This window comes from Artemia sp. Qi Xiang Cuo, chromosome 18 (genome assembly GCF_049724085.1).
Source record: "Artemia sp. Qi Xiang Cuo chromosome 18, ASM4972408v1, whole genome shotgun sequence".
NCBI lineage: Eukaryota > Metazoa > Arthropoda > Branchiopoda > Anostraca > Artemiidae > Artemia > Artemia sp. Qi Xiang Cuo.
This window is the reverse complement of record NC_142811.1, coordinates 23,412,496-23,440,436: the sequence shown is the minus strand read 5'-3', so window position 1 is coordinate 23,440,436 and position 27,941 is coordinate 23,412,496. Positions and strand designations below refer to the sequence as shown.

Genomic DNA, 27,941 nt, shown 5'->3' with positions numbered 1-27,941 from the left:
TATATATATATATATATATATATATATATATATATATATATATATATATATATTTCATGTGGCGACGATTTCACACCAATTGTAGATCCTTCTATTTCTAATTTGTTTTTCAAACTATTTTATTCTCTTAGAACTTTCACAAACTCTTCAGCTTAGACTTCCGATCTTACACTTTACCTGAATTGTAACCAATATGTAAATGCATTAAGAATTGACTAACCTTGTAAAAAGATAATGAAGAGGGTTATCGTTTCTGTTAAGACTTTTAATGGTAGTACCCACAGCACAGTGGGAACGACACTCTTCCCTGGAGCCGGGTAATTAAACTTGACCTTTTTGTGGTAAGAAATTTCATATATTTTAAATTTTTAGAAACTTTATATATATATACATATACAATTACTGGTCTTATATAAATGTATATACATATATATATATAATTACTGGTCATATATATATATATATATATAAATATATAATTACTGGTTACTTAAAAGCCTGTAAACCATTTACTGGGCAAGAGCAACAACATAACGATAGATTTGAGTATTACTATATTCGGAAACCTGGCGCAGTTTCCTTGTTAAAAATTAGTTATAGACTTGATGCAGATTGGTGAAAAAATCCGTTTATCTTTAAAAACGCCTTCCTATGATGACAGGACCTCAATTTTGTCCAAAAGAATCTTTTGGATTTCTTTTTTTCATAACATTAGTCTGAATATTAGCTGCTAAAAAATCATATGGCTACGCCAGGTTCTGACAGGAATCAAATTTTGCCTGATAAAAAAAAATGTCTCTGTATGGGGAAATATTCGCTTCGCTTTTATTTTGGATCAAAATTGTTCAATTCGCTTCTCCAGGCAGTAAAACCAACCGATTTTCTTGCTTAGATAGATATTCACATATACAGTTACCATACTTTTTCTGGGAGTTCTTATGAGAATATCGCTTTACAAATTTTCCGATCTACCGTCGGAACTTAGTTTCGTGTTGATAATCACACATAAATTCATCCAAATCGTGGCTAACTTTTAAAAGATAAAAGCTGAAACTAAAGATAAACATAAATAAGAAATTAAATAGATAATGGAACCAATTAAAATCCGCATATGGCTATTTGTTGTCATATAGAAGAATGAAGATTGACAACCTTTAGAACAGAAAAATAACTGCAGTGTAAACAAAGAGAAATGGTATGCTTACGTCTACGTCATCAACATTTAGTCCTCTATATGACTAGGAGCTACCCTTTAAATATTTCAGAGTGATCTATAAAATAGTGGAAGGCTTAAAAACAAATTTGTCGTAATTAGAATCCAATTACTACTACGCTAATCAATTTAAAACCAAAAAAAAACTTTAAAGAAGAACGCAATCAAAAGAGCTGCTCCGTCAACGTTCTTGTCAAAACATCTTTCGAGATTTATAACTGGGTATAACTCGATCCTATTATAATAAAAAATAATATATATGGGCCTCGTAGAATCGTTTTATGCTTATTATACAGGGGCTTACCCTCTCCCCATCCAAGGAGTACCTAGGTGGCTTGACGCCCCCCCCCCCCCCAGGAGTTTATACCTATATTTAACATCTTTTTGGATTATACTTTGTGCTGAAAGGCAAAATTTTTAACACAACAACAGATGTAAATGCACGTTACGTCAGACTTCGTCCATTTTTACCACGTGCTCACGCTTCACGACATCAGATACGCTGAAACATTTCACTGAGCCGTTAAAAATAGCAGCAGGTTTAAATTCACTGTGGCTGATCAGAAAACAGATTTTTTTTTTTTGCACCCCATCAGATTTTCTTTGCACTTGTATTCATATTTGCATTTTTGATGCGTATACTATACATAAGCTTTTTGGTGTCGCAATAAACCGCCGTCACGCGATTCCCAGACAGTTACTACAAAAATATAAATAGAAACATCCTTTTTTATATTACACAGTGACCACATCAAAAATGAACTTTGATCAGAATAATTTAAGAAAATTTCTTTGAATCTCTTTCTAGAAATTATCAATCTTTGATTACTTCTAAAGGGAATACTTAACCCACACACCCAGACACAAGGAAGGTCGGCTAGGATGTTCTTCTGAGATTAGTATTCTCATAAAAAAATCTTATTATTCTGATCTTTGAAAATGAAATTCATAGGATCTTCTTTCTGTAGGCATTCAAGTTACTCTTCCCTCTCGTTTTAGCAGAAAGTTATTACTAGAAAGTTATTTGCAATCATTTTTCCGCTTTCAATATAAAAAGTACACTAAACTTATTTTCAATGACTAATTTGATGAGGTTCATCACTATTTTTTTAAATAATACTTGGAACCTCTTCAAATTTCTAAAAAATTAACAGCAAGGTACAATTTGAACACTATTCATTTTTTTTAAGAATCCCAACTGAATAATAAAATTTTCATTTATATTCTACAGAAACCTCTATACGTGTAAAATATGATTCATTAAATGACTCGGGGCGATAAGATAATTAGCAGAAAATCAGATTTTCGTTGCTAATATCAAAATTTCCAGATCAAAGTGAAAAAATGGATCAGAGCGGGCAATTCCCCATAAGCGCCCCCCCAGACACGGCACCCAGGGCAACTTCCCTGGTTGCCCCCCCTCCTCCCTAGGAATGGCTCTGGTTCGTTTTTACTTCCAAGAAAAGGAAAAATAATGTAAAGGAAAATTTAGCGATTTTGAATCAGATATTAATATTATAATAAAACAAAATCTATTGCGTCTTATAAATCATTAAAAAAAAAGGTCGATCTCATAGTTTAAAATATTTTAACATCATTTACAATATAAGGGCTTTTAAAAAAAACTTTAATTTATGTAACTCGCGAAGCAGTATTAAATGAGTCATTGACAATACAATAACAAGAACAGTATCCAAAACCAAACAGAGTATCTCAAGTTATCATTATTTTATGTGACATTGAGGTTTTCTAGCTTTGAGCGCAAACAACACCATAGCCACAACTGTCGATAAAAAAAAGCCAAAATTCAAGAACGACACTGTTATTACCTCGATTTTAACGTCAGCTTTACTACAGAAGCGGAAAATCGAAAATGAAATACATTGGTTTGAAAAGCCAGTATCCATACCAAGACTATGTTCAGAGGAGGGGGCTACCGGGTTTGAAGACCCCCCCCCCTCCGAATTTTTTGCCCAAATCCTAAAGGGCTAACAAATATACATAAAAAACGATGCATTTTTAAGCCCCCCCCCCCTCTAATGAAAATTCTGAATACGGCCTTGATTAAAACTAGTTTTGTATCCCAGGTGTTCCCTGTTAATGCTATGACTGTGTCTTTTTTGGCAGATTCATTTAACAGATATGAAACCTGCTTTTTTAAGCTTCCACCGTTTTTAGTTTCAAAATATTACAACTTAAATCTGATCTGTGATTGGTCAATCAAAAGAAGAAAAAAAAACACACTTTAAAGTTGTAGTAGCTGTTGTCGAGGGTGTTTTATCAACAATTGTGACTAAAATGTGGCCCGGACATAAGAGAAAAAATGTAAATTAGAATATACATTTGAGTAAATCGGCTTCATATAGGTACATAACATGTAAGATTATGTTAGATGGTATCTAAACTGCCGGCTCTGATAAATTTCTTTTCTTACAGATTGTGGCTAGGCATTTCTACCTCTCACAAAGCAACTGGCTTTCTGCGTAGGCGACAAATATTTAAAGGTCCACTTGATAACTTATTTCATAAACTTTAATAAAAACTGAAATACACCATTTGGCTTTGGCGACGACGATCTGCGTTTTTTTGGCCTTTCATAGACATAAAAAAAATGTACATTATATGAAAAGCTTGTTACAGCTAAAAAAAAAATATTAAAAAGGGACCTCTTAGTATCCAAGAGGTAATCTGTCAATCCCTATTCGTGATTAAAAAAAGAACATAAGAACAAAAAGAACAAGCATTTCCCCTTTGAATCTAGCCTGAAAAATCCAACTGTAAATAGATGCCAAGGTTCACACATTCAAATCCACTACTAGATTTAGTACTAACCAAATCCTACTATGCAGGTACGCATAGGTTAGTCTAAAAGTACACTGACATTATCTCTAAGGCAGTTACACAAGTTCATTCCACTGATCCTTAATTGTCGTTTAGGTCAGATATGCTACAATATTGCACACTTTCTTTGCTTTCTTTTCACAGGCTCGGGTCGTATCACGGCTCTTACGGCTTCTTCAAATACCTTAAAAAAGTGGTAATTAAGATTAATATGGCGAATGGAGGATTCTGCATTAAAGTAAATCAGTAAAAAAAAAAAAAAAAAAAAAAAAAAAAAAAAAAAAAAAAAGTCGGTACAAGAGCTCCTGAAGTTAAATAGCAAAAATTGTCCCTTTCATTATTGGTTCTATTCTTCAAGACCATTTAACATGTTCCAAGCTTAACTTGCACCCTACAGTGGCTATTTTCACAACATTTTGGTATATACAAGGTATTTTGTCTTTGAGTAATAAAAATAGACTTGCTTCCCTTCCTTACAGACAGTCCATATCATTCATCGCTACAAAAAAGTATACCATTTCTGAACGGTTAATGCTCTTTTTATTAGAGGGTCCAAAAACTTACAAATTCTTCCATGCACAAAGTTAAATCTTAGGCTTCAAATACTGATATACTAGGCTACTTTAATGTATTTGCCCAAATTTCTAAAGGGAGTGGATTTCTAACTTCTAAAGGTTAATGCTCCTCTTATTAGAGGATCCAAAAACTTACAAATTCTTCCATGCAAGAAGTCAAATCTTAGGCTTCAAATTCCGATATACTAGGCTACTTTAATGTATTTACCCGAATTCTAGAGAGAGCGGATTTCTAACTTCTAAAGGTTAATGCTCCTCTTATGGTTCATAGGGAGATATTATCCTCGTATTTCCCCATGCACCAATACGGCTTCATAGAAATGAATGGATTCTAAATTAGCAATCCATTTGGGTTTCGGCAGACAAAGCTAATTACGGAAGTTTGAACACAAAATCTCTCATGCTCTTATCGCAGACGATCAGTGTGCGAAAAGCGGAAAATACCTTTGTAAAAAGTAACAACAAATAACAGGTCAAAGGAATAATCTGAAACTACGCAGACTGGAGATTAATGATGGGACGATTAATCGGAATTCGCTCAAGTCCCTTTTCTTTAAGGGGATTCGATAACTTAAAGGATCACTCTGTCTTGTCCATTATAAACTTTTGCAGTCGTGCAGCCGAACTATTCAGAATATATTGGGCGATCTTGCTATAACTTATAAAGCTTGCCATAACTTGATCAGAGGTCCAAATAAACAAAAGGAAAACTAAAAGCCAACACCTACTTTCCCGAAAATCCTAAAAAAACATTTAGCTTTTCCTCTTTTGTACCGCAGGGATATGTTCAGTTTCAATGGAAAGTATCATTAGAAAGTACAATTTTTGTCTCGATTAAATGGAGCAGAATCTTCATTTTGAAGTTCAGGAAATGGCAGTCCCTAAAAATTTTATAGCACATCTGCTAGGAAAACGGCAAAAATCAGCTCAAAGAAAATATCATTTGAGCAACTTGACAGCTTTCGGGAGTTCCCTGTGGTGTTCCCGTTTTGATTGACAATCCGCGCTGACACAGGAGACGGAATATTTCTATGTCTTTTCAATCAAATTTCATAATCAACCCACAGATTCTTAATAGCTTTCAATGGTGGCTAGTCCTCTAGGAGGAATGAGCCCTTCGTCTTTGAGACGGCCGCCCAACGCTGAGGCTCGCTAAAATGATTTTAAGATATCGAATCCCTTTATTACTTTAGAAATAGGCGTTGAAGTTCCGTCCTAAACGCATGTATATACACTTCCGCTGATTTGTTTTTAGGGGAAGGGAAGGGGTGTCATTTCGTCAAACGCCAGGAGAATAGACAAAATAGAGGAATATCTTCCAAAAAATCCGAAGTATATGCACATTAGGTAAGGTAAGGGTCCCGACTCCAAAGAGCCACACATATTTACCTGTACGCTATCGGATGAACATAAGTAGCGGTGAGATTAAAAACTTCCGCGCTTTATTAGTTCAAAATTGATTTACATTAACCACGTCTTTTGCCAATTTTTGGCAGAAGATGGCGTTTGGCGGTTTTTGTCGTTTTTGTAATTAAGTGCATCATGCTCTCTGTATAATGCACCATTTTCCAAAGTTGTGTCCCACTCCTAATTGTTTGCAACTTCTGAGACAAATATAAACGTTTATGGTTATAGTTATTGAAATTTAAACATATATCGAAACAATTCTAAGGTGTGATCATAAGACACGTCAAAAACATACAATACACCAAAAGAGATATTACCACATAACTGAAGATTGACCCTGAATTCATTAATGAATTGAAGAAAAGAAGCTTTCTTAACAAAATCAAACAGTTCGTGGTAACAAACTGTAAGTAAGGAATGACCCGGCTCAATAGCAACCGAAACTCTAAGAAACAGAAGTTTGATACCTATAGATAGATCAAAAGAATCAGACTCTAATGCTGATTTCAAACATATAAGTTTCATCAAGTTTAGTCTTACCCATCAAAAGTTAGGCGCCTGAGAAAATTTGGTCGATTTTAGAAAACAGGGTGAAAGACCGTCTAAAAGGTATAAAACCTTAATGAAAATCCCACCATCATATTCAGCGTAGTTGGAGGTAATGATGCTCGTCCGGAGTTAGTTCCCATGCAAATTGGCGCATGAAGAACGACCTCCACGTGCCTCTGGATACCTGGCTAGCCATCAGAGAACCAAATGCATCTAGGGACGGTTGGGTTGGCAGCCCTCCTCCTGAAACTTCTATTGCTACGAATGGAACCAGAAATTCAGCCTCGGATACATCATCTCAAACCCCATATCGACCTCGGACCACCCAAGGACAATCCCCTCTGAACATCGTTGACCAAGGTGGCACCAATGTGGCCACCTGGAACGTCCTGACGCTGAACCACCCCTGGTCGAAGCTTCTTTTAGCAAAAAAACTAAAAAAAATATAAAGTCACAATAGCTGGAGTCACCGAAACACACCTCCCTGGACATGGTGAAGAGGACATAGGTGAAGGACGCACATTGCTGTGGTCTGGCGGTAGCCAAAGAAGAGGATGCGTTGGCCTAGTACTGAACAGTGCTGCACGTAGGGCCCTCCTGTCATTCAAACCAGTATCGCCTAGACTCCTGACCGCAAGACTGGATGGGAAGCACGGCAAAAAAACTGTCATTACGTGCTATGCCCCCACAAACGACGCTGATGAAGAAGACAAAGACGATTTCTATAACCTGCTTAGTTCTGAACTATATTCTGTACCTCCCCACGACTACCTCCTCCTACTAGGAGACTTGAATGTAAGTGTTTCAAACGAATCAGGCCTGTGGGATCTCCCTGTTAGACCTGTTACAGTGGATAGCCTAAACAATAATGGAGAGAGGCTGCTGAATTATTGTCTGGCCCACAATCTAACGATTGCGAACACATGGTTCCAGAGACCAAATATAGCCAAGTACACCTGGTATAGCAATGACGGATCAACAAAGAAGATACTCGACTACATCATCGTACGTCGACGATGGCTGTCGTCTGCTTAGAACCGCCGCACCTACCGTGACGTTGAGCTTGGGAACACCGATCACCGACTGGTAGCGGCCAAAATTAAGCTCCGCCTCAAAGCTATGAAGAACAGCCAGTCTTCTCGGAAAATTGATGCCGGTTGCATCCAACAGGACCCCGCTCTGGCTGAGCGGTACCATGTGGAGATATCCAACAGATTTGAGGTCCTTGGCCAATGCGATGATAGTGAAGTTGCATGGATGTCCTTCAAAGAGAACACTCTTGCGGCAGCAACTGACGTTGTTGGAATGAGGCAACGGAAGAAATAGGACTGGATCAGTAATCACTCCCTTACCATCATAGAGCTCAGGCGAGAAGCACGTCTTGGCAGGGACATGGCTACATACAGACCGCTAAAGAAAGAGCGCAAGTCCATGCTGTATAAAGACCGCAAGGCTTTTATTGACAGCAAGGCATCCGAACTGCAAGAGGCCACCAAGAAAGAGGGCAGTGGAGCCACCTACACGATTCTTCGTGAGCTGCCAGGTCAGCACACTCAAACTACACATACCTTCGAAGCGCTAGCGGTGAGAATATCTACGACCAATCCCAATGCCTCCTCCAGTGGGAGGACCACTTTGAGAAACTGCTCAACTCAGATCCACCAGACCAGACGGACCACGAGCCTGCGGTTGCTGCGGCTACTACCATACCTTCTCCTAATGGTCCTGGATTTACAGCGGAGGAAATAAAAGCTGCCACCTACAAGCTAAAGAATAACAAAGCGCCAGGAATATGTGGCCTAACATCGGAATTCCTTAAAAATGGGGGTCCAGCCATGATCCTCTGGCTACAAATGCTGTTTAACCTTGTGTGGCACTCTGAAAAAACCCCCTCAGACTGGAAGAAGGGCCTACATGTACCAATCTACAAGAGGAAGGGGAGCAAAGCACAATGTAGCAATTATCGTGGCATAACTTTACTCTCAGTTCCTGGAAATCTCTTCGCTATGCTGCTTCTCAAACGGGCAACAAGATACCTCCATGCCCTCCGTCGCCCCCAGCAATCTGGTTTCATGCCAGGCAGGTCCGCCACCGAGCAAATCCATACGATTAGACAGCTAGTAGATAAAACTTTAGAATATAAGAGGAAGGCGTACATTGCCTTTGTCGATTTTTGATCTGCCTTCGACACTGTCGATAGGCAGTCACTATGGCTAATCCTTCAGTTTGCTGGCGTACCCACGAAAATCGTCCGTCTCCTCAAAGAGCTGTATAATAACACTGAAAGTGCGGTGATCGTAAATGGACGGCCTTCTGGATATTTCAAAATTAAAAATGGTGTCCGGCAAGGATGTGCCGCTGCACCTGAGCTCTTTAACTGTGTAATAGATCACATCCTGAATAAAACACAGCAGGTGCAGCCGTTTGGCATAGGCTTTGCTGGAAGAGTTCTTTCAGACGTCGACTTTGCCGACGACGTGGCGCTAATATGCGAAAACATTAGTGACCTCAAAACTACACTGGAAACACTGGCCTCTGCCGCTGAGAAACTCGGTCTGAAAATAAATTGGTCAAAGGCCAAGATAATGGCCGTTGAGAAAACGCCGTCCAACCCCCTGTCATCTGTGGAAATTTGTGGCTAAACTGTAGAGGTAGTAAAGCAGTTTACCTACCTTGGTTCAATTGTCTGCTCAAACGGAAGCCTAGATGCCGAAATATCAGCAAGAGCGGCAAAAGCAAATTCTGTCTTCGGTCGCCTTCTAAAAACAGTCTTCCATAAACCCCAGATGAGCCGTCTCACCAAAGCACGAATATATTCTGCTTCGGTTGCCAGCGTTATGCTCTATTCTGCCGAGACTTGGTCGCTGACTCAGACACAGACGCTGAAGGTAGATGCCATCCAGACGAAATACCTCCGAAAAATCGAACGCTCCCGATGGTCCGACAGAGTACGAAATTCGGAAATCCTCAGGTCCTTCAAACTCCCACCCCTGTCCGAGCAGCTTGAGTCTCGCTCGCTGCGTTGGTATGGTCATCTGCTCCGTCTGCCTGCCCAAACAACCGCCCGGCTCATCTTCGATTTCGACCCTGCTGCAAACGGCTGGAGGCGTCCTAGGGGAAGACCACGCACCAGATGGGCGGACGTCATCCGTGATCGGCTCGCCTCCAGAAACATCAACCCGGCTGAAGCGACAACCCTCGCCCTGAACCGACCACTCTGGAGAAGACTGACGGCGCTGACGACTGGTTCCCTCTACGCTGGCGACGCTGCCGAGCAAGAGCTTTAAGTAAGTAAGTAAAGTATATTCAGCGTATCAGAGAACCCTACTGTAGAGGTTTCAAGCACCTATCTACAAAAATATGGAATTTTACATTTTTTGCCAGAAGAAAGATCACGGATGAGTGTTTATTTGTTTGTTTTTTCCAGGGGTGATCGTATCGGCCCAGTGGTCCTAGAATATCGTGGAGGGCTCATTAGAACAGAAATTAAAAGTTCTAGTGCCCTTTTTAAGTGACCAAAAATGGAGGGCAACTAGGACCCCTCCCCAAAGTCACTCGATCAAAATTTTGAGATAGCCATTTTGTTCAGCATGGTCGAAAATATGATAACTTTATCTTTTAGGATGACTTGATCCCCCGAAGTCCCCGGGGGGAGGGCTGAAAGTTATGAACTTTACCCAATGTTAACATATAGTATTGGTTATTGGGAAGTATAGAGACGTTTTCAGGGGGATTTTTTCTGGTAGGTGGAAGGGGGGGGGTCGGGGGTTATATGGGAGGATCTTTCCATGAAGGAAGTTTTCATGGGGGAAGGGACATTGCTATGAAGGGGCGCCAGATTTCCCAGTATTATTAAAGAAAAAGATCGGAAATTAATTAAAAAAAAAACAAGTTTTTCAACTGAAAGTGAGGAGCAACATCAAAACTTAAAACGAACAGAAAATATTACGTATATGATTAGGTTCACCCCCTAGTCAATATCTAGCTCTTTAAGCCAAAGAGTTTTTAGTAATTTCATAAGAGCTATTTATTCTAATTAACGGCCATTGTGATTAAGGGTCATTTTTAAAGAATTGAAACACAATTCGAACTTTAGTATAAAGAGCATTGACTAGGGGGCGAACCCCCTAATATACGTATTAAAAATCTATGAATATAGAAGTTCGTTACGTATGTTAATTCGTAAGTTACGTATATTTAATACTAATAAAAACGTTCGTAAATAAAACTAAACAACTTTCGAGAAAGTCATTCAACCAAATAAAAGTAAAATTAATATGCAGATTTTGTTTTAATTATGCATATACGGTAAGCCAAAATCAAAACCTGCATTAATTCAAAAACCTTCAAAATAAAATAAAAAAAATTTTTTTTTTAACTGAAAGCAAGGAACGATGTTAAAACTTGAAACGAACAGAACTTATTCCGTATATAAAAGGGGCTGTCCCCTCCTCTACGCCTCGCTCTTTACGCTAAAGTTTTACTGTCTCAAAACTCTATTTTGTTAACAATAAAAAACTTTAGCGTAAAGAGCGAGGCGTTGAGCAGGGGACAGCCCCTTTCATATAGGAATAATTTCTGTTCGTTTTAAGTTTTAACGTCGTTCCTTACTTTCAGTTAAAAAAACTTTTTTTTTTTTAAATTTAATCATCTTACAAAAATTGTGCCAGAATCCAGTTTTAGAGCACATCATTTTTTTTTTTTTAATTTCAAAACAGGATGAGCATATAGCAAAATTATAGGTACTCAGAACTATAAATATCGAAACTATCCTTGCCCTTTTTGAAGATTTTGGATGGCAAGCTTAATAGTTTCCTAAATTGAATCTCCAATAGGCATTCCTAAGTAAATAAGGCTTTTAGAGAGGGGGATACAAGTTTCAGTAAGTTGGAGGGATTTATGAGAGTATCCTTTGTTAAAAATTTTTTGTTAACAACTAATTTTTTTTTATAGAAAATATTAATATAATTTGACAATATAACGTGGCATGAAACACAGCGATAAAAACGAATAGTGTCAAGGGATACCGATCATTTCCTTGATATTCAAATTGAATTGGATAAAGAGGATCGCGGACCCAGAACTATAATTTCTAGTGTTGCTGACGATACACATTTTACAGTTGCTGCGAGGACGGAAAGTGAACTTCTATTAATTCTGAAAAAGGGAATGGAACAAATAGAAAAATGGATGAGAGTTAATAAACTTAAATAAAATCATAAAAAAGGTCCATTTGTGATTTACGGGAGAAACGTAAATTACTACCCCTGGATTGAGAAACTAGAACTTGATGGGAAGGCTATAGTACGTTTTAGAGCAGTGAACTTTCTTGGAGTGATAGTTGATGAGTGCTGGAGTTTCAAAGACCATATTAATCAAATTGCAACTAAGGTTGCCCGAAATTTGGGAATTTATACGGAAGCTAAAGCGTACTTTCCCAAGACCGGTTCTCAGAATGCTTTATTTCTCCCTTATTCATCCGTATTTGATTTATTGTATATTGGTTTGGTCTTCCAACGTTTGTGTTTGAATACTCACAGATTAGAGTATTACAGAATAAAGCTGTGATAATAAAGCTATGATAAGCGTTCCTCGGTTAGAGCAAGGTATGCTGAACTGCATATTGTTCCATTTTTTGGATTGATTAAGTTTTATGTTTAAACATCAGAATAAAATGCTACCAATTTGCTTTCAAGATTTTTTATGCCTGTTTCTAGTGCACATTCTTAAAGTTTAAGACGTTCGAATGAATTTAGACCACCTAAGCCTGTGATGACTAGGTCAATGTTTTGTATCCGCAATGTTAGCCCTCGTGCTTGGAATAGTCTACCAGATGAGATCCAGAAGGTGACCGATGTCTTTGAATTTAGAAGTCTGTTAAAAAAGAACACTGTTATAGGGTATGTGGGGGTGAGTGAGTCAGTTCTCCGGTCTTTTTTGCCTTTAATTTGTAATTATTTTTTTTTTTTGAGGGGGGGGGGGTTGTGTTTGGTTGATGGATAGCGAAGGACAAGGTCAAACATGTTGGATGCTGAGAATTGATGAGTTGATAATTAGTAGGGGTGGTATGGGTCGCTTATTAGGGATTTTTATGTGACAGTTCTTTTTTGTTGTTTTTAGGCCTAGTTGGGGTAGTGATCTCCTGTACAAGCTTAGCTTCTGGATTTTGTTATTTTTTGGTTGATGAATAAACCCTAATTTAACTTAAAAAAAAAAAAGAAATTTCGTAGGTCACAAGTTCATAATAAACATGTCATAATATAATTTCACAATAAAATAGCTAGTAAAACAGTATTGCTCCACACAAATGTAAAATTTACACGAAACTGAGTTAGGCCTACTGTGGGATCGAATCAAAATCCCAAAAATCCCTTGATTGCAATCGTTTGAAAAACATTTTCCCTGATTCATCCTCTCATGATTGAATACAAGGACGACAAAAAAAAAAAAAAAAAAAAAAAAAAAAAAAAAAAAAAAAAAGACCACAGAGTACATTCAGAATCTTCTTGTCACACTTTTTGCATTTTTTTAGAGCGGCTTGAACCCCATCTTTCATTAAGATCATTTAGCGTGAACTGTGGCTTCAAAAGCTATCTCCTATTATGTCCCCTCTGCATGCTTTGTGTCTCAGTTTTTAGCAGTCCTGAAGTATTAATTCTTCGACGTAAGACGAACATTTTGACATCATTCAATAACTGAGTCAGCTTTCAATTTTTGAAATTTGCCTTGGATTTTTTTTGTGGATTGAAAAATGCTTTGAAAACATGCAAAAAAGGTAAATTTTCCGATTTTTTAGCAAGTTTACAACATTTTCTAATAAAAAGTATATGTAACATTCCAATTCCATGTCGGTAAATGTTTAGATATGAAAATAATAAATAACTTATGCCCTTGGTGGAAGTTACAGCTGTAGGCTCGTCGCAAAAACGGATCTTTCAAGGGGAACATAAGCCTTAAATATATCACATTCTCCCAATGTTATTCCTAGCGCTGTGTGGTCCAACTCAGCGGCTGCAAGTTTGGCCTACTTACCTTCTACCTAACCCAAAAATTCAAACCCAGCCTAACCCTTTCGCCCCGGAGCCCGTCAAATGACGGGTGGCTAATTTTTGCTCACCAGATGCTATCTAGTGTGAAAAGTAGTAACTAAAACCATGCTATTTGTATTCTTGAGAAATCTACCGATCTATTGATATATCACATGTTTTGTTTGGAACGCTAGAGTGGACGAAAATTTAATTAGAAAAAAAGTGGGAAAAAGGCTGTTGGAGGTGTGTAATTTCTAGTTAGAAATTCAAGTAGGTATATCATTTATTTGTCTACTTTTGTAGTATCATTTAAAACTAGATAGCCGAAACTAATCAATGAGATTTCTATTTAGTGACAACACCATCTAGTTGGCTGTCAGAATTTACACAAGTCAGTGTACGTCAAACGACAAGACTGGGACTCTCAGACTGGGGGGCTTACTCCTGTCGAATACTTCTATAAGTATATTCCGCTTGAGTTTTTTGAGATTATGGCTGAAAAGACGGACTTGTACCATATGAAGGAACACGGTAAAACTATAGCAGTCAGAGGCAAAAGTTTGGCCCAAGAGATACGCCAAATGGTTGGGACCTCAATCCTTATGGGACCCCTCAATCTTTCGCAAATAAGACTTTACTGGAACAAAAAGTACTTTCTTCTCATAGTCGCAAGAACACTTCCAACAGATAAATACCATAAATTACTGAATCATCTCCACTTTTCGTCTGAAGAGGATAGGAACGACAATGGTATATTATGGAAAGTCAAGCCTGTATTATCCCTTGTTAGAGCGCGGTGTTTGGACCTTGAAAGGGAGGAAAACCTATGTGTAGACGAGCAGATGATCCCCTTCAAAGGCCAGACGAGGATGAAGCAATACATAAGACAAAGCTAAGACCGTGGGGACTGAAAAACTTAGTTCTCTGTGGTTCTTCCGGTATAATGTATGACTTTGAAATTTATGAGGGAAAGAGTACCCCTATTGGGGAGGAGCACAGAGAACAAGCTGGAGGTTTAAGAGAAGCCATTGTTCTTAGTCTGTTGGAGAAAATTGACAAGCATGTCTATCACAAAGTGTATTTCGACAACTACCTTACAACGTTACCACTGCTTGAAAAGGTGGCAGCAGATGGCTTCTTTGCAGCAGGAACTATCAGAAAGGGCAGGATAGCCTAAGCCAAGCTTGCAGATGAGAAGGATCTTAGGAAGAAAGGACGATGGTCGTGGGACGAAGTTAGCGACATTGAAAAGGGACTTGTCCTTGTGTGTTGGTTTGACAACACCGCAGTAAACATGGCGTCGAATCATTGCGGTGCAGGTGGAGCAGTGAAAAGATGGAGTAACAAGAAGAAGGAGAAGGTTGATGCGAAAAGACCTGACGTTATTGGTCACTATAACTTCAACATGGGAGGAGTAGACAAGCTGGATCATCTCGTTGCCTTGTATTGAATTGAAACAAAGACGAAAAAGTGGACCTTTGTCACTTTTCGAATTCCGGAACGAAATTACAGAAGCACTGCTGAAGTGTGAATATGAGAAGCAGATCTCTAAACGAAGAGCTGGTCGTCCTCACCAGCAACAAGATGCCGAGAATTTTCCAGCTCCTTCGCCGTCCCGACCTGCAGCGCGATCAACTTACACGATCGAAAGCGTCCGGTATGACCGAGTAAATCACTTCCTTGTGCATTTAGAAGGTCGAGAAGCCCAGTGCCGCTATGAAAAGTGCCCAAAAGGAAAAAAGGGGGTTTCAAGTTGTGAGAAATGTGAGGTTGTGCTGTGTCTGAACAAAGACAGGAATTGCTTTAAGATGTAGCCTACCATGTTTACTGAGTTTAAAACTCGACTTTGTGCATATGTTTTGTGCCTTTTTTATATTTTTCGTATAAACGAAGTTGTCTTGCTGGTATACCCTTCTAGTCCTCATTAATGTCATTTGACAGGGATTGAGCTTTCTAAGAATATGTACCTCGACGGTTTTCTAACACAGTCTGAAGTTTTATAGGGTCAAAATGAGCCCTATTCTAGAAAATCAGAATTTTCTTGCACAGAAAAAATTTTCAGGGGTGAAAGGGCTAAATCTAAATTATCCCTTTGGGTTTTTCCTTAAAGGCTTCTACAGCTATTTTCCCCTATTTTTGATATTGCAATATGGTCGCTGTCACTTGATTAGCAGGCATTTTATGCTGTTTCTAAATATACCACTCATGTCTCTTAACCCCCCCCCTCCCACCCCAAAATGCTGCAAAGCTTGACAAGGATGGCTCATTACCTTTAAAAATATAAATTCAACCTTCCGCACAACAAGTGTAGGTATGGAAAAAGTTCCAAAGCTGCCAGTAGCAGAATTCGACAGAATTCCATAAGCTGTCGATACTTTAGCAGCACAACTTGTGTTTTGACAGCTTTTCTTTGAGCAAAAAGTATTTTTATATGTAAAAATGGTATTTTCATACAAAATCTGTCGACAAATTTGAGAACTGCAGTAGCATTGCTACTTGGCAGTCCCCCCCCCTTTTTTCCACGGCGGCAAGTGTGGATCCATATTACTGAAAACATCTTGGTATTGCTACAAGAAATCGCCTTTAAAATGTTCTAAGATGTAGTGCGTTGAACCAAACATTCTAGTGAAGTATATTAACCGAGTCCTTCTATCTCTTATCTTTTCCTACTGCAGTATAAACAAGGTCATAATGTGATATATTTTATTACTATTTATGTAGTTAAAGCGTGTTAAGCACGAATCGGGATATATTATAGAAAGTAACATCATCTGCTTTAAAGTAACGTCCAATCTACTTAGGGCAACGTCTTGATTTTGACAATGATTCTGTGACATTAATCTTCAACTATATAATAAGTGTTACCTAACCAGGAATGATTGTAGCTTATTTTTTTTACAGCTTTATCGAAATTCTAGCACTGAATAAAAACTCGGTTTGTCACTATACAGAAACAGAAAATGTTTTCAATAACATGGGCGCTCATTAAGGGGGGGGGGGGGGGGGGGGTTGCCCCCCTAAACTTTGAAAATACATTCTTATTTCTATTTCATAGCTATTTTATATTTTATCATGGCTAACTGGTCGTTTTTGCAACCCCCCCCCTAAGTTTTCGTGAATCGACGCCACTGTTCAGCAAATATGGACAATTACCATGATTTTCAAAGCTTTGAACTCTTTCATTGCAAAGCATCAATGAATTAGTAACACTAAGAAATTAGGTTGTTTTTAGTCGCAGTGTTGCCAAAATTCCAACAGAATTTTGTTTATAAATTTGAGAACTATAACCACTCATACTATGCCTAAATTTTGCAAAAAATAAGGAGGACAGTAAAGAAACGAAGGTTTTTGGCCATTTCCTAACATTATATAACCCAAAATTGTGTATTTTTATGTAATTTTCATACTTCGGGGTCAGGCACGTACGCAGGAATTTGTTTCGGGGGGGGGGCCAATTTGTTTCAGGGAGGGGTCAAATCCTTCAAACCCATTATTCTGTGAGAAAAATCAGAAAATTATGGGAAAATGAAAAAAATCTGTGAGATTTCGGGGGGGGGGCCCGGGCCCGGCCCCCCCTGCGTACGTCCCTGTTCGGGGTATTCATTTGGTTGTTTGAGCTATATGACTTACTGTATATTCCGTGTTAGCTATTTTTTCTACTCGACTGATTTCTTAATAATATCCAAGCAAGGAAGTAAACAGAACAAGCAAGATACACAGGAAAAGTTAATTTTAAGACAAGGAATAATTAACTTACAAGATTCAGTGCAGATTCCTCCAAAGGAGTAGCCAGCCTTGGCGCCCAAAAAATACAGTTTATTTTTCAAACCACACAAAACCCTGGCTTTCTAAGGGATAGGGAGGGGCTAACCGAGATGGTGCTTAAGGAATAATTGTAATAAACTCCCCAAAAAAGTATAGCTTCGATTATACTAAATACTGAAAAAACAATTTCTATACACACGTGTTCAAACAAAGCATGTTGATAACAACTATTTTATCAAAAGAGAATAATTTAAAAGTAATAATACCTGTTTTAATCCGCGCTGTGTTAGTGCAGAGCATTCTAAATATTTAACTGCTCGAATTTTAGATGCCAATTTTTGACCCTGTTCTCGTTTAATAGGACTCATCCCTTGTTCTGACAAATAAGATAACATATCTTTGTCATCTCTCAGATCAATTTTAGTTCCAACCAAAATAATCGGTGCATCTGGACAATGGTGTTTAATCTCAGGATACCACTTGGACGTTACATTTTCATAGGATGACGGACTAATTACACTGAAGCAAATTAGGAAGACGTCCGTTTGTGGATAAGAAAGGGGCCGTAATCTATCGTAGTCTTCTTGGCCTGCAGTATCCCAAAGGCCCAAACTCACTGCAACGCCGTCACACACCATAGGTGCTGAATAATTATCAAATCTGAAATATAAATCCGAATTAATTTTCTTTTTTTTTATCTTGGCTAGCTATTGTTCACTTTCTGACTTATCCGTCTAGTACAATATTTAGTTTGTAAGTTGTCTTGGTAAGAATAAAGAATGAGAGTAAAATCAGACTATACACATTCCCAAATCAAATCCACTGTGTCTTTATGTTATCCCATTTCCAAAGAAGTCGGGTAAAGCTGATTTAAACCCTCTTATAAAAACCTTTATCTTTATAAACCATTATGGTTTATAAACCTTTATCTCTAAATCCTTAAAAAATTATGTATTAAAATAAACCTTTACGTTTGAAAATCCTGCTAAACATGAGTATAAATATGTTGTATATCATTCAGGAGGGGGACAAAAAAATCAAAAGACAAAAGTGTTCCCAAAAGGAGCGCAAATTCATGAAAATAGTGAAGCGGGGGGAGGAGAGGTGACTTCGTTATTTTCGATTTTTTTAATGAAAATACCATTAAGGTATTTTTCAATGAAAATACTCCCCCCCCCCAAAAAAAAATCTAGGGAGATCGTAGATATGTCTATCTTAAATCTATTGTGCCTCCATGTTTTCGCATTTCCAAAGAAGTCAGATAAAGCTGATATAAACCCAAATTATAGTAGTAAAGGAAGAACCAAGAATGCTTTGAAACCCCTTCTTGAATATTCTCCATTTCTCAAGTCTGATCATTTGTGAGACATAGATCCCAAACAGGATAAGCGTATACAGGCAAGGGCGGAACATAAAACAATAAAGTTTTAGATCGATCCTGGCAATACCAAATCTTTTTAATTGAGAAAAAAAACAGCAGATTTAATTGGTTAAGATATTTGGAATTCCTTGGTGCTTAGTTACTGCTGCCGTTTGTATTAGTTTTCAGGAAATAGAATGCCATGAGGGCACTTTTTACTACTCAAAACAATCTTCAATATGTAGAGATTCTATTAGTGTGTTAAGTCAAAATCAAGCTTAGGAGTAAGGGCACCAATCTCTGAAGCTTAGAATAGTTAAGCTGTCCACAATCTGGAGATGACTGCCTCGATTAACAATAAAAAGTTGTAAGATGACGGAATAACACTATAAGAAACTTACCAAAGCATAAAGAGCCTAAATTAGCTCCTTGGAAAGACCCAACAAAATACTGGAAAAAAATAAACTTGCTCCCTTTTGGAAGGCTGCAGTACTACTTATCATATAGAAAACTGCCTTGCATTTTCAGAGTAAATTTACGCGCACACAATTTTCTGGATTTGCTTAGAAGAGTTAAATGGTGTAGGTTAGCAAATTCTTCTGATATATCGTAAGAAACAGACACAACAAAAAATGTTAGATCCTACACGCACTAGAACAAAAATGCATAAAACAAACTTTTCATGCCTTTCAAAAAAAAAATGGTATTTTAATTATTGCATTAATATGTGATATATTGTTAAAAAGTTGAACTTCTAACTATACTATATTACAAGGCCTCTGTTGCTAATCTTGTGGTGAGTTTTTGAAATACGGTGGCTGCAAAGTTAGAGATAAGTTACTAAAGATTATGAATATGATTTTTGAAAAAGGCAAGAACCAAGTGATTTTTGGGAAACTTTAATTTAACTCCTTATAAGAAAGGTTATGAGAGTGAGTGGGGAAATTACAGATGCAAGGGCTTCATTTCATATGAAGCACATTACTTTTCATGACGATATTTTTTAGACGAAGAGATGCTGCCGACAAAGTTTAAGAGAAAAATGGTGTGATTTTAGGAAGGGGAATGACGTATAGACCAAATTTTACCATTAACTTAATATTTTAAGTGTGTTTGAATCATTATACCCATTTAGTCCTAGGTTTTATAGATTACGACATTTTTATAGATTTACAAGATTTACATTTTTATAGATTATAGAATTATAGATTTACAGACATTTGATTCAGCTGATACAAAAAAAGCTTTAGTGAAAGCCCTATCCATGTATGACGTACCAGATAAGTACATTAAAGTGATTTGGCTATGTACAGGAATAATACTGTTGCGGTTAAGGTAGGAAATAAGGTTAGTAGTTTGTCTGGTGTTAAGCAGGGTTATATCCTATCCTGGCTTCTATGGATTATTTTGATGGACTTTGTGCTAAAGAACACAGCAAAAATTATGGAAGAGCATGAAATTAGATTGGAAGATAAAACTCTCCTAGACCTGGACGAAGCAGACGGGAAGAGTGTCCTAGATTAAAGTTTTAGAAAAATGAACACATTTTGTAGGTTTTGAGGGTTCAGGGTGCAAAAATAGGTTCAAAGATTGATATCAAGAAGGCACAGATGCTTAACCTTAGAAAACAGAATAGTCTAGGCACAGTTTTTTTTTTATGATTCAAAAAAGGTTGGAAGAAAAAGAAGATGAGTCATTGAGCTAAGATTAGGATTTTTGAGGCCAGAGTAATGACAGTGGTCAAGTATAGTTCTGAGACGTGGGCACTTTGAAAAACTGAAGAAGATATGTTAAATATTTTCCAGAGGAATCGTCTCTAAGGACAGTCTTAGGTACTCGTTTGACTGACCATATATCAAACAATTAGCTGAAAAAATGTTTACTTTGATCCAAACATCTCGGGCTATAAGCAAAGAAAAGTTAAGATAGCTAGGCCTCGATATACAGATGAAGGATCAAGGATATTCCGCCCCACCTGTTCCACCCCAGGAACACGCCTTATTATTTGGAGGTTATGGCCACGCAAAAACTTCAAGTAAAGAAACAATAAGGTGACTAAAACAAAGCCCATAGAACGTATTACAAGTATGACTAGCTACAGATGTAATGCAAAGAAGCGTGTTAACCTTACCTTTATTACAAAATCAATAAAAGTTGCAATCCAACAGCAAATAACTAGAAGACAACTGGTTCTCTCATTAAACGAAAGGAAACTAAACAAACATGGATTCCGCAGTTCAGCTGTACCGAGCTGGAGTAGTTATAGCTATTGCCACTTGGCGCAGCACCTTTCTTGCCATCTACCCCGTTCCGCCCCTTACCCGTTCCACCCCGCGTTCCCCTATAGTCGTATATGGGAAAAGTTATATATTTGTAAAAAATTTAATTGAGAAAATATATTCTTTTATAAATATAGTTCGAAAAAATTTTATAAACAGAGAATTGTAAAAAAAAAAAAAAAAAAAAAAAAAAAATTATATAAATGTAAATAGAAAATTTGTGTTATATGAAATATTACCAAGCCCTTATATAGAGGCTAATTATAGTTATTAGTTATAGTGCATCAATCTATTTGGTGGAGTTGCTTTTGTTTTGTAAATATTTTAATTGCAGTTAGGACTTATCATATAAAAGTCTTGACGGACTTAATTAAAACTTGTAAAAGAACAAATACTGCAGTGATTAAATAAATTATTAGGGTTTATAATTGTTATTTGTTTTTAACAATTAAGTATCAGCATAACTTCGGTTAATATATATATATATATATATATTTATATATATATATATATATATATATATATATATATATATATATATATATATATATTTATATATATATTTAACCTAAACTATCCTATAAAAATAGTGAATTAAATGTTGAGTATTTGTGTTTTTTTATGTTTACATCATTCAAGATGTATTATTTTTTTATGCTTTAAGTTTTAAACAGTAGTTAAATATCCTATCTAGTTTTGCGAATTAAAAAAAAAAATACTTATGTAAACTATTACACAATGCTTATATATATATACTATGTTTTTATCAACTTTAAAGTTTTAACTATTGATTTAATGTTATATGTAAATGTTTGACCTCGAGTCAACGTATTAAAATTTTTTATTGTGAAATAATCAGTTTAGTATTAAGTTTGAAAAAAATAATCCAGCAAGAAAACTTATGTTTCGATTTAAGCGGGATATTATTTTTGGAGTAATGAAAAGAGAGAAAAGTACATAAAAGTAATTAAACTGAGTTACGAAATTAACTCAGATGAAATACAAAATTGAGTGTTTCTTTCTACAATATATGTAAAATTGTATACTTACATGTATACTAATGTGGATATTTATTTTAGATACTGCATTAACTTTTTTTTGGAAATCAAATTTTTCATAACATCTTTTCGGATCCATTTTTCCTTCAATCAAATTTTGACACATTTTTGGGAAGTAGCAAATTTCAAAGCCAGTTCAATAATATCCTGATACTATCATCTCATACCATAGAAACCAAACCATACTTGATCAACTGATATTTGGAAACTATAGCAGTAAAACAGACTGTACTACAATTTTGTCAGAAAGTGAGATAAAAACATAACTTTATTTAAGCCTAGAAAATGTTATACAAAGCCAAATGGCTTATGTCATTGAAATATGTAAAAATGCTTTGTACTGGAAAAATATTTGAAAATTAAAAAATCAATAATGTTATATGTAATTTATCCAAGGTAATTCTAAAACGAAAAATAAACGGAAGATCAACCGCATCACACAAATAAATTAAATTATTAAGGGAATAAAATTTAAACTTGACTAATTCATAAACTTGTCTAATGTAACTTGAAATCTAGCTTAAGCAAACAACTAACATTATGTTTAAGCCGCTTGGGGTCTAGTTAAAACAGAAGATGTAAAGGAAGAGGGAAAACGAGTAATTGGCAGTCCTCGTGACATAGAAAAAGGGAAACAAGGATGAATTTTAAATTGAAATCCTTCGACAAAAAAAAAGAACATGGCCTATATTGGACCAGAAACATGACCCTAAGGAAACTCATTGAGGGTAGATGCACATAATGACCCAAAGATGGCAGCATAATAGCTGTAAATGAAATAAAGTTGTTTTAAAAGTAAAATATTGAGAATTGGGACAATTCTTCTTTGAATGGGGATTATTGTGGTAAAGCTTTCTAATTTAGTTAATTATTAATTTAGTAAATACATATAAGACGTAAATATGAAATTTTGAAATACCACTTTTTGTTAAGATAAGGAACATATCCTGCCAAGTTCGGTTTAACGGGAAATTCAGAAATTACCACTTTCTAGCGATTACCTGGGAAGGTGTGATTGATAAAAATGTATAAAATACATTTTATCGGAAGGAGGAATCTGATACTAACTTTATGCCGAACTTACCTCTGGTCCTTTGTTTTTAGAAATACCTTGGAATTTTGTCTTATCTTTGTAAATGCCTAAGTATCTTATTATATATTATTGTAGCTTTTGAGACTTGTGGTGTATTTGGGGCAGCCAGTCCCAGTAGCATATATATATATCTGTAATTACTATGTGTAAATTGAATAAAAGTATTGTGTTTTAGACAACCTCTCTACGATCTACTTTTAGCCCTCGAACATACCCAGTCGGTACGCCTCATTAGTTCGGTCATAGCCTAAGGCCCGCTACCAAAGTTTAATTACCTTAGGGCCAGAGTTTATCTCCCCTATAAAGGGAAAATAAAGGCATCTACGACTACAACCCCCAAATACCATAAAATACACCATCACAACAGCTGATTGCCAAAGATTATATTTTTTAACCATCCATTTGGGGCCAAACAAAAGCAGGTCGTCTCCGAACGGGATGGGGATACGTCAAAAATGAGGATTTAAAGGATATTGGAACAAGATGCGTGTATAGCTGTGCTGGCCTCAGGCTACTTGGTGCAGCACTGATTTTTTAGTAGCAGCAGTATCACAAAGCAAAGTAAATGGAGGATGGCTTAGAAAAAACGAATACAAAATAAACATTGCCAAGAATAGCCCTAATGGGAATACTTTGGCCATTTAGTAGCACAAAACCATAAACTGATTTACCAAACAATATAAAAACTGCTTCAGTGAACTTTTTAGGGTTCAAGTCTACTGGTCCTGCCATGGCCTTAATTTTTACAAGCTTTACAAGTTCTATGGAAATCAGATTTTACATTTTTTTGGATTTGCTACTTTGTCCTTTTTTGTAGAATCAGTCACCTTCTAGTGATAAAAAAAGATTACAACCAATCCAGAGCTTAAATTAGAACTTCCACTATTGCTACAAAATCTGTGCTACAATTACCGCTGAGTATAACCTACCAATATCACGCGCTAAAAAAATATGTCAATCTATGAATATTTTTTTTCTTGTTGTTAAAACATTTACTACTTATTTGAGGAGCAATGTAGCACTGATTAATGTCTGGTTTAGCTAATCCAAATCTAAAAAAAATGGTTATAACAGCATAAGAGTACTGACATGAAAGTTTGTCAGTGCATGACTAACACCCTGTGAAAGCTTCTCAAGAGAGAAAATAAACCCCACAAAATATTACACACGAAACTTCATTGGGCAATCTTTTTTGGTCTGGTCTGTACTCACAAAGCCTCCATATTAGAAAGGTTAGCTATTTCAGGGAAAGCATCATTGAACCAGTTTAGTTCCGTTGCATAACAAGTTTTGTTTATATATGCTATGTCAATGCATAATTTATTTAATAATAAGAACTATGAAATAACTGTGGTTCTATTTTGTTCCCTATGGATTAAACATTGGAAAGGAGGCTCCTTGGGAAAAAGCATGGTGAAGCTAATTCTGTTAAATAAGGAAAAATTGCTTGTTCAAAAACAACTTTGGATTCCAGTTTATGGAAAAGATTGTTAAATACCCTGGTATTGCAGTACACTGGGAAATGAGCAGAGGATGGAATTTTTTTAAAATTATATTGAAAAAAAGTCTACATAAACATAAAAACAGTCAGCAGCTTTTATATGTTGGGAGACAGTAGTTCTAGTGTCCAAGGGCGGATCCAGTTTTTTTTTGTAGGGGGGGGGGGGGCGCAAAATAGGTCAATCCGATAAACTTGCGTTAGGATAAAGTTTAATTAACACAAACTTGCGTTAATTAAGTAAACTACGCTACTTTAGACTACGTTAGGGGGGGGGGGCCCTCGCCCCTCCCAAGGATCCGCCACAGCCAGTGTCTGAACTTACCATTACCACAATAATGAAGAAAAGATTGGGTTTCAAAGAGATGTTTAATCAGCTAAAAAATGGATAACTTTTGGAAGCTGTAATAAGTACAGCAGCTTATGCAACTATATAATTTTATTTTGTGAATAGCGTAAATATTTGATGTGTTTTATTTTTTGTGGTTTTAAAGTCAATTACAATCCTAATGTGTTTACTTACTTGGTAAAATACCCAACTCCCAAAATGTGAAAAATTGGAAGACTAGGCTATTTTACAACGAATAATTTTTTATGTTAAAATGTATGTAAAAAGACATATCTATGGGTCAATGTATGTAAAAAGACATATCTATGGGTCGTGTTTAGTTGATGCTTAGCAGGGAACTGATCAACTGGGAACTGATGCTGGGATGGGAACTGAATCCCCTTAGTCGGCACATAACCTACATGCATAACTATTGAAATACAAAAACTAATATGGCCCGTTTACATTAATAAGTATTTTTCTTGTGTTCTTGTTTGACAAAGAAGTACATTCCATTTCTAGCTACTGAGAAAAAACAAACCCTGAAATTAACTGTTTATGTACCTTTTAAGCAAATTGGAATGTTGATTTCAATTAAGAGTTTCATAATCGCAAAGCTACCCAAACGCAATTCTAAATAAGTTGTCTCTTTATTTCCCATATTTTTTTAGTCTTAGCAATAAAGATTTCAATCTTCAGTTTAGTTTAGTGATTTGGAAAAAGATTAGAAATACAAGTTCAAGCAAAATCAGAGGATTAGGCGGAGGATAAGGCGGAGGATAAAAAACATAGCATTTTTAATTATTCTTGCCTCAGATAAAAGATAATGCTAACTCAATGGTGGGTAATGGGTCAGAAGCCATCTTTGTTTATGAAAATGTTAGTAAATTGAACAAATCCATGGAATTAGCTTTGTTCATATTAGAAGATTTGCTTTGCCTCATTTTATTAGATCCACACAGAATTGTACTAGACTCTTGACCTTTTGTCAACTTTTGACCTTTGACCTTTAACTGACCTTTATTAGACACTTTTACCTTGTTGCTAACATTAAAGCACAAATAAGAAAGCTAATGGAGAAAAAAATCATTGCAAGTTAGAAATTGGCTATTAAACTGATAAATGAAGTGACCAATGGGAATGCTGAAATTGGAAGGAATGAAGCACAACTTGAAGGGTTCGCTTCTGATGATAAGTCTGGAATTGCAAATGAATTTGGTAATTTTTTCTCCAATATTGATATTAAAGTGCAAAATAGTGTAATAAAAAGATGTCAACAGGTTCAAGAATACATTATATGTGATAATAGAGGTGAGAGTTTTGAATTAACCTTTGATCCGTGTACAAGTGATGAGCTACTTAAAATAATAAAATCTTTGAAATCAAATTCTGCGGGAGTGGACGGCTTATCTCTTCGAGTGTTAAAGGTAATAATGCATTATATTCTACTGTGTCTGCTTTTTATTATAAACCTGTCACTTGAAAAGGGCATTTTCCTTGATCAGCTAAAAGTTTCGAAAGTGATACCACTTCACCACTTCATAAAGGTGGCCCTAAAAAGGAAATTGAGAGTTGGAGACCAATTTCGATCCTTCTATTGTTTTCGAAATTATTAGAAAAAGTTGTTCATAAACGTCTATATAGTTTCCTACAGGCTAATGGTTTGCTGAGTGAGACCCAATTCGGATTTCGCAAAGGGCACTTGACAACAAACGCTTTGCAACAACTTATGGAATCAATCAACAGTGGTATGGACAGAGGTGAAACGCCTTAGTCTATATTTATAGGTATTTGCAAAGCATTCTATACAGTTGATTTTTAAACTCTGCTAAGTTGGATGGAGTCGTTAGGTGTCTGCGGAAAGTTCTTAAAGTGGTTTGAAAGTTATCACACAGGGAGATCCCTCAAAGTACTATTGAATGATGTGTGTTCAGCAGTATTTCCAGTGACGTGTGGAGTACCACAGGGATCAGTGTTAGGCCCCCTACTTTACCTCATCTATGTTGATCTCATGCGTCTTTATTTGAAAGATGTATGTCTTATCTCGTTTGCTGATTATACTGTTTTAACTGTGTTTGCCTCATCTGTGAAAGACCTGGTGAGAAAAGCAAATCTCGCATTGGAAAGGCTGGAGATTTTCACTTCATTAAGTCTATTGTGTGTAAATGTTAGCAAGACATTTTTAATGACGTTTTGTAGAGTTGGTACACCACTGGATGTGTCTGGCCAGGTAACTTTATGTCTTAATCTAGTTGAGCAAGTTGATCATCTCCGCTACGTTGGTATGGAAGTGTCACAGTGACGCAATTTCATCAAAAATTGCCCATGGGGTAGGAATACTTTGACGTCTGCAGCACTTTCTCCCTCAAAGAATACTTTTAACTATATATTATTCGTTGGTTTATCCATATATCTCTTACGGTTGCCTCCTATGGAGCAGTAACTTCTTATGCAACTATAGAAGAGTGCAAGTTCTACAAAATAAAGCTGTTAAAACAATCGGTAGGTATGTCCAGGATGTACATGACACATGTGCTTGTTTTAAATCCCTGAAGCTCCTTAATGCCTGTTAGATAAGAGATTACCAAGCTGAAGGATTTGTGTTTCAGTGTAAGAATGGTTTAACCCCTGATGCTTTTAGTAATTTTTACCAAATAAATAGTGATTTGCATAATTATGGAACTAGGCAAAGTGATAATATAGTGGTTGAGTTGTGTCGTAGTACTTGGTCTTCACTTTCAATGTAACACCTGGGTCCATCAGTATGGAATGAGCTACCATTGAACATTAGAGCAGAAGAACATGTAGCCTACCTCAATTTAAAAAGAATTTAAAAGATTATTTTTTGGGGGGAACTTTGTTAAATTTTATTATGGCTGGTAGGTTGAGTAGGGAAGGAAGAGGAGCTGAAGAGGTAAGGGTGGGCTGGGAACGTAAGGGTGGGTAA

At 36.5% G+C, this 27,941-nt stretch overlaps 1 protein-coding gene across 1 annotated transcript in view; it reads right to left on the bottom strand.

The window, feature by feature from the left end:
• Mtl (Rac family small GTPase Mtl) overlaps positions 1–27,941 on the bottom strand; it is a 35,437-nt gene continuing 7,496 nt past the window's right edge. The window contains exons 3-4 of the mRNA XM_089104297.1: positions 17,645–18,038; positions 1–4,238 (exon numbers count right to left, since the gene is read on the bottom strand). Of these exons, the coding sequence (XP_088960423.1) occupies positions 4,161–4,238; positions 17,645–18,038 (472 nt within the window). The 3' untranslated portion in view covers positions 1–4,160. The remainder of the gene's footprint in view (positions 4,239–17,644; positions 18,039–27,941) is intronic.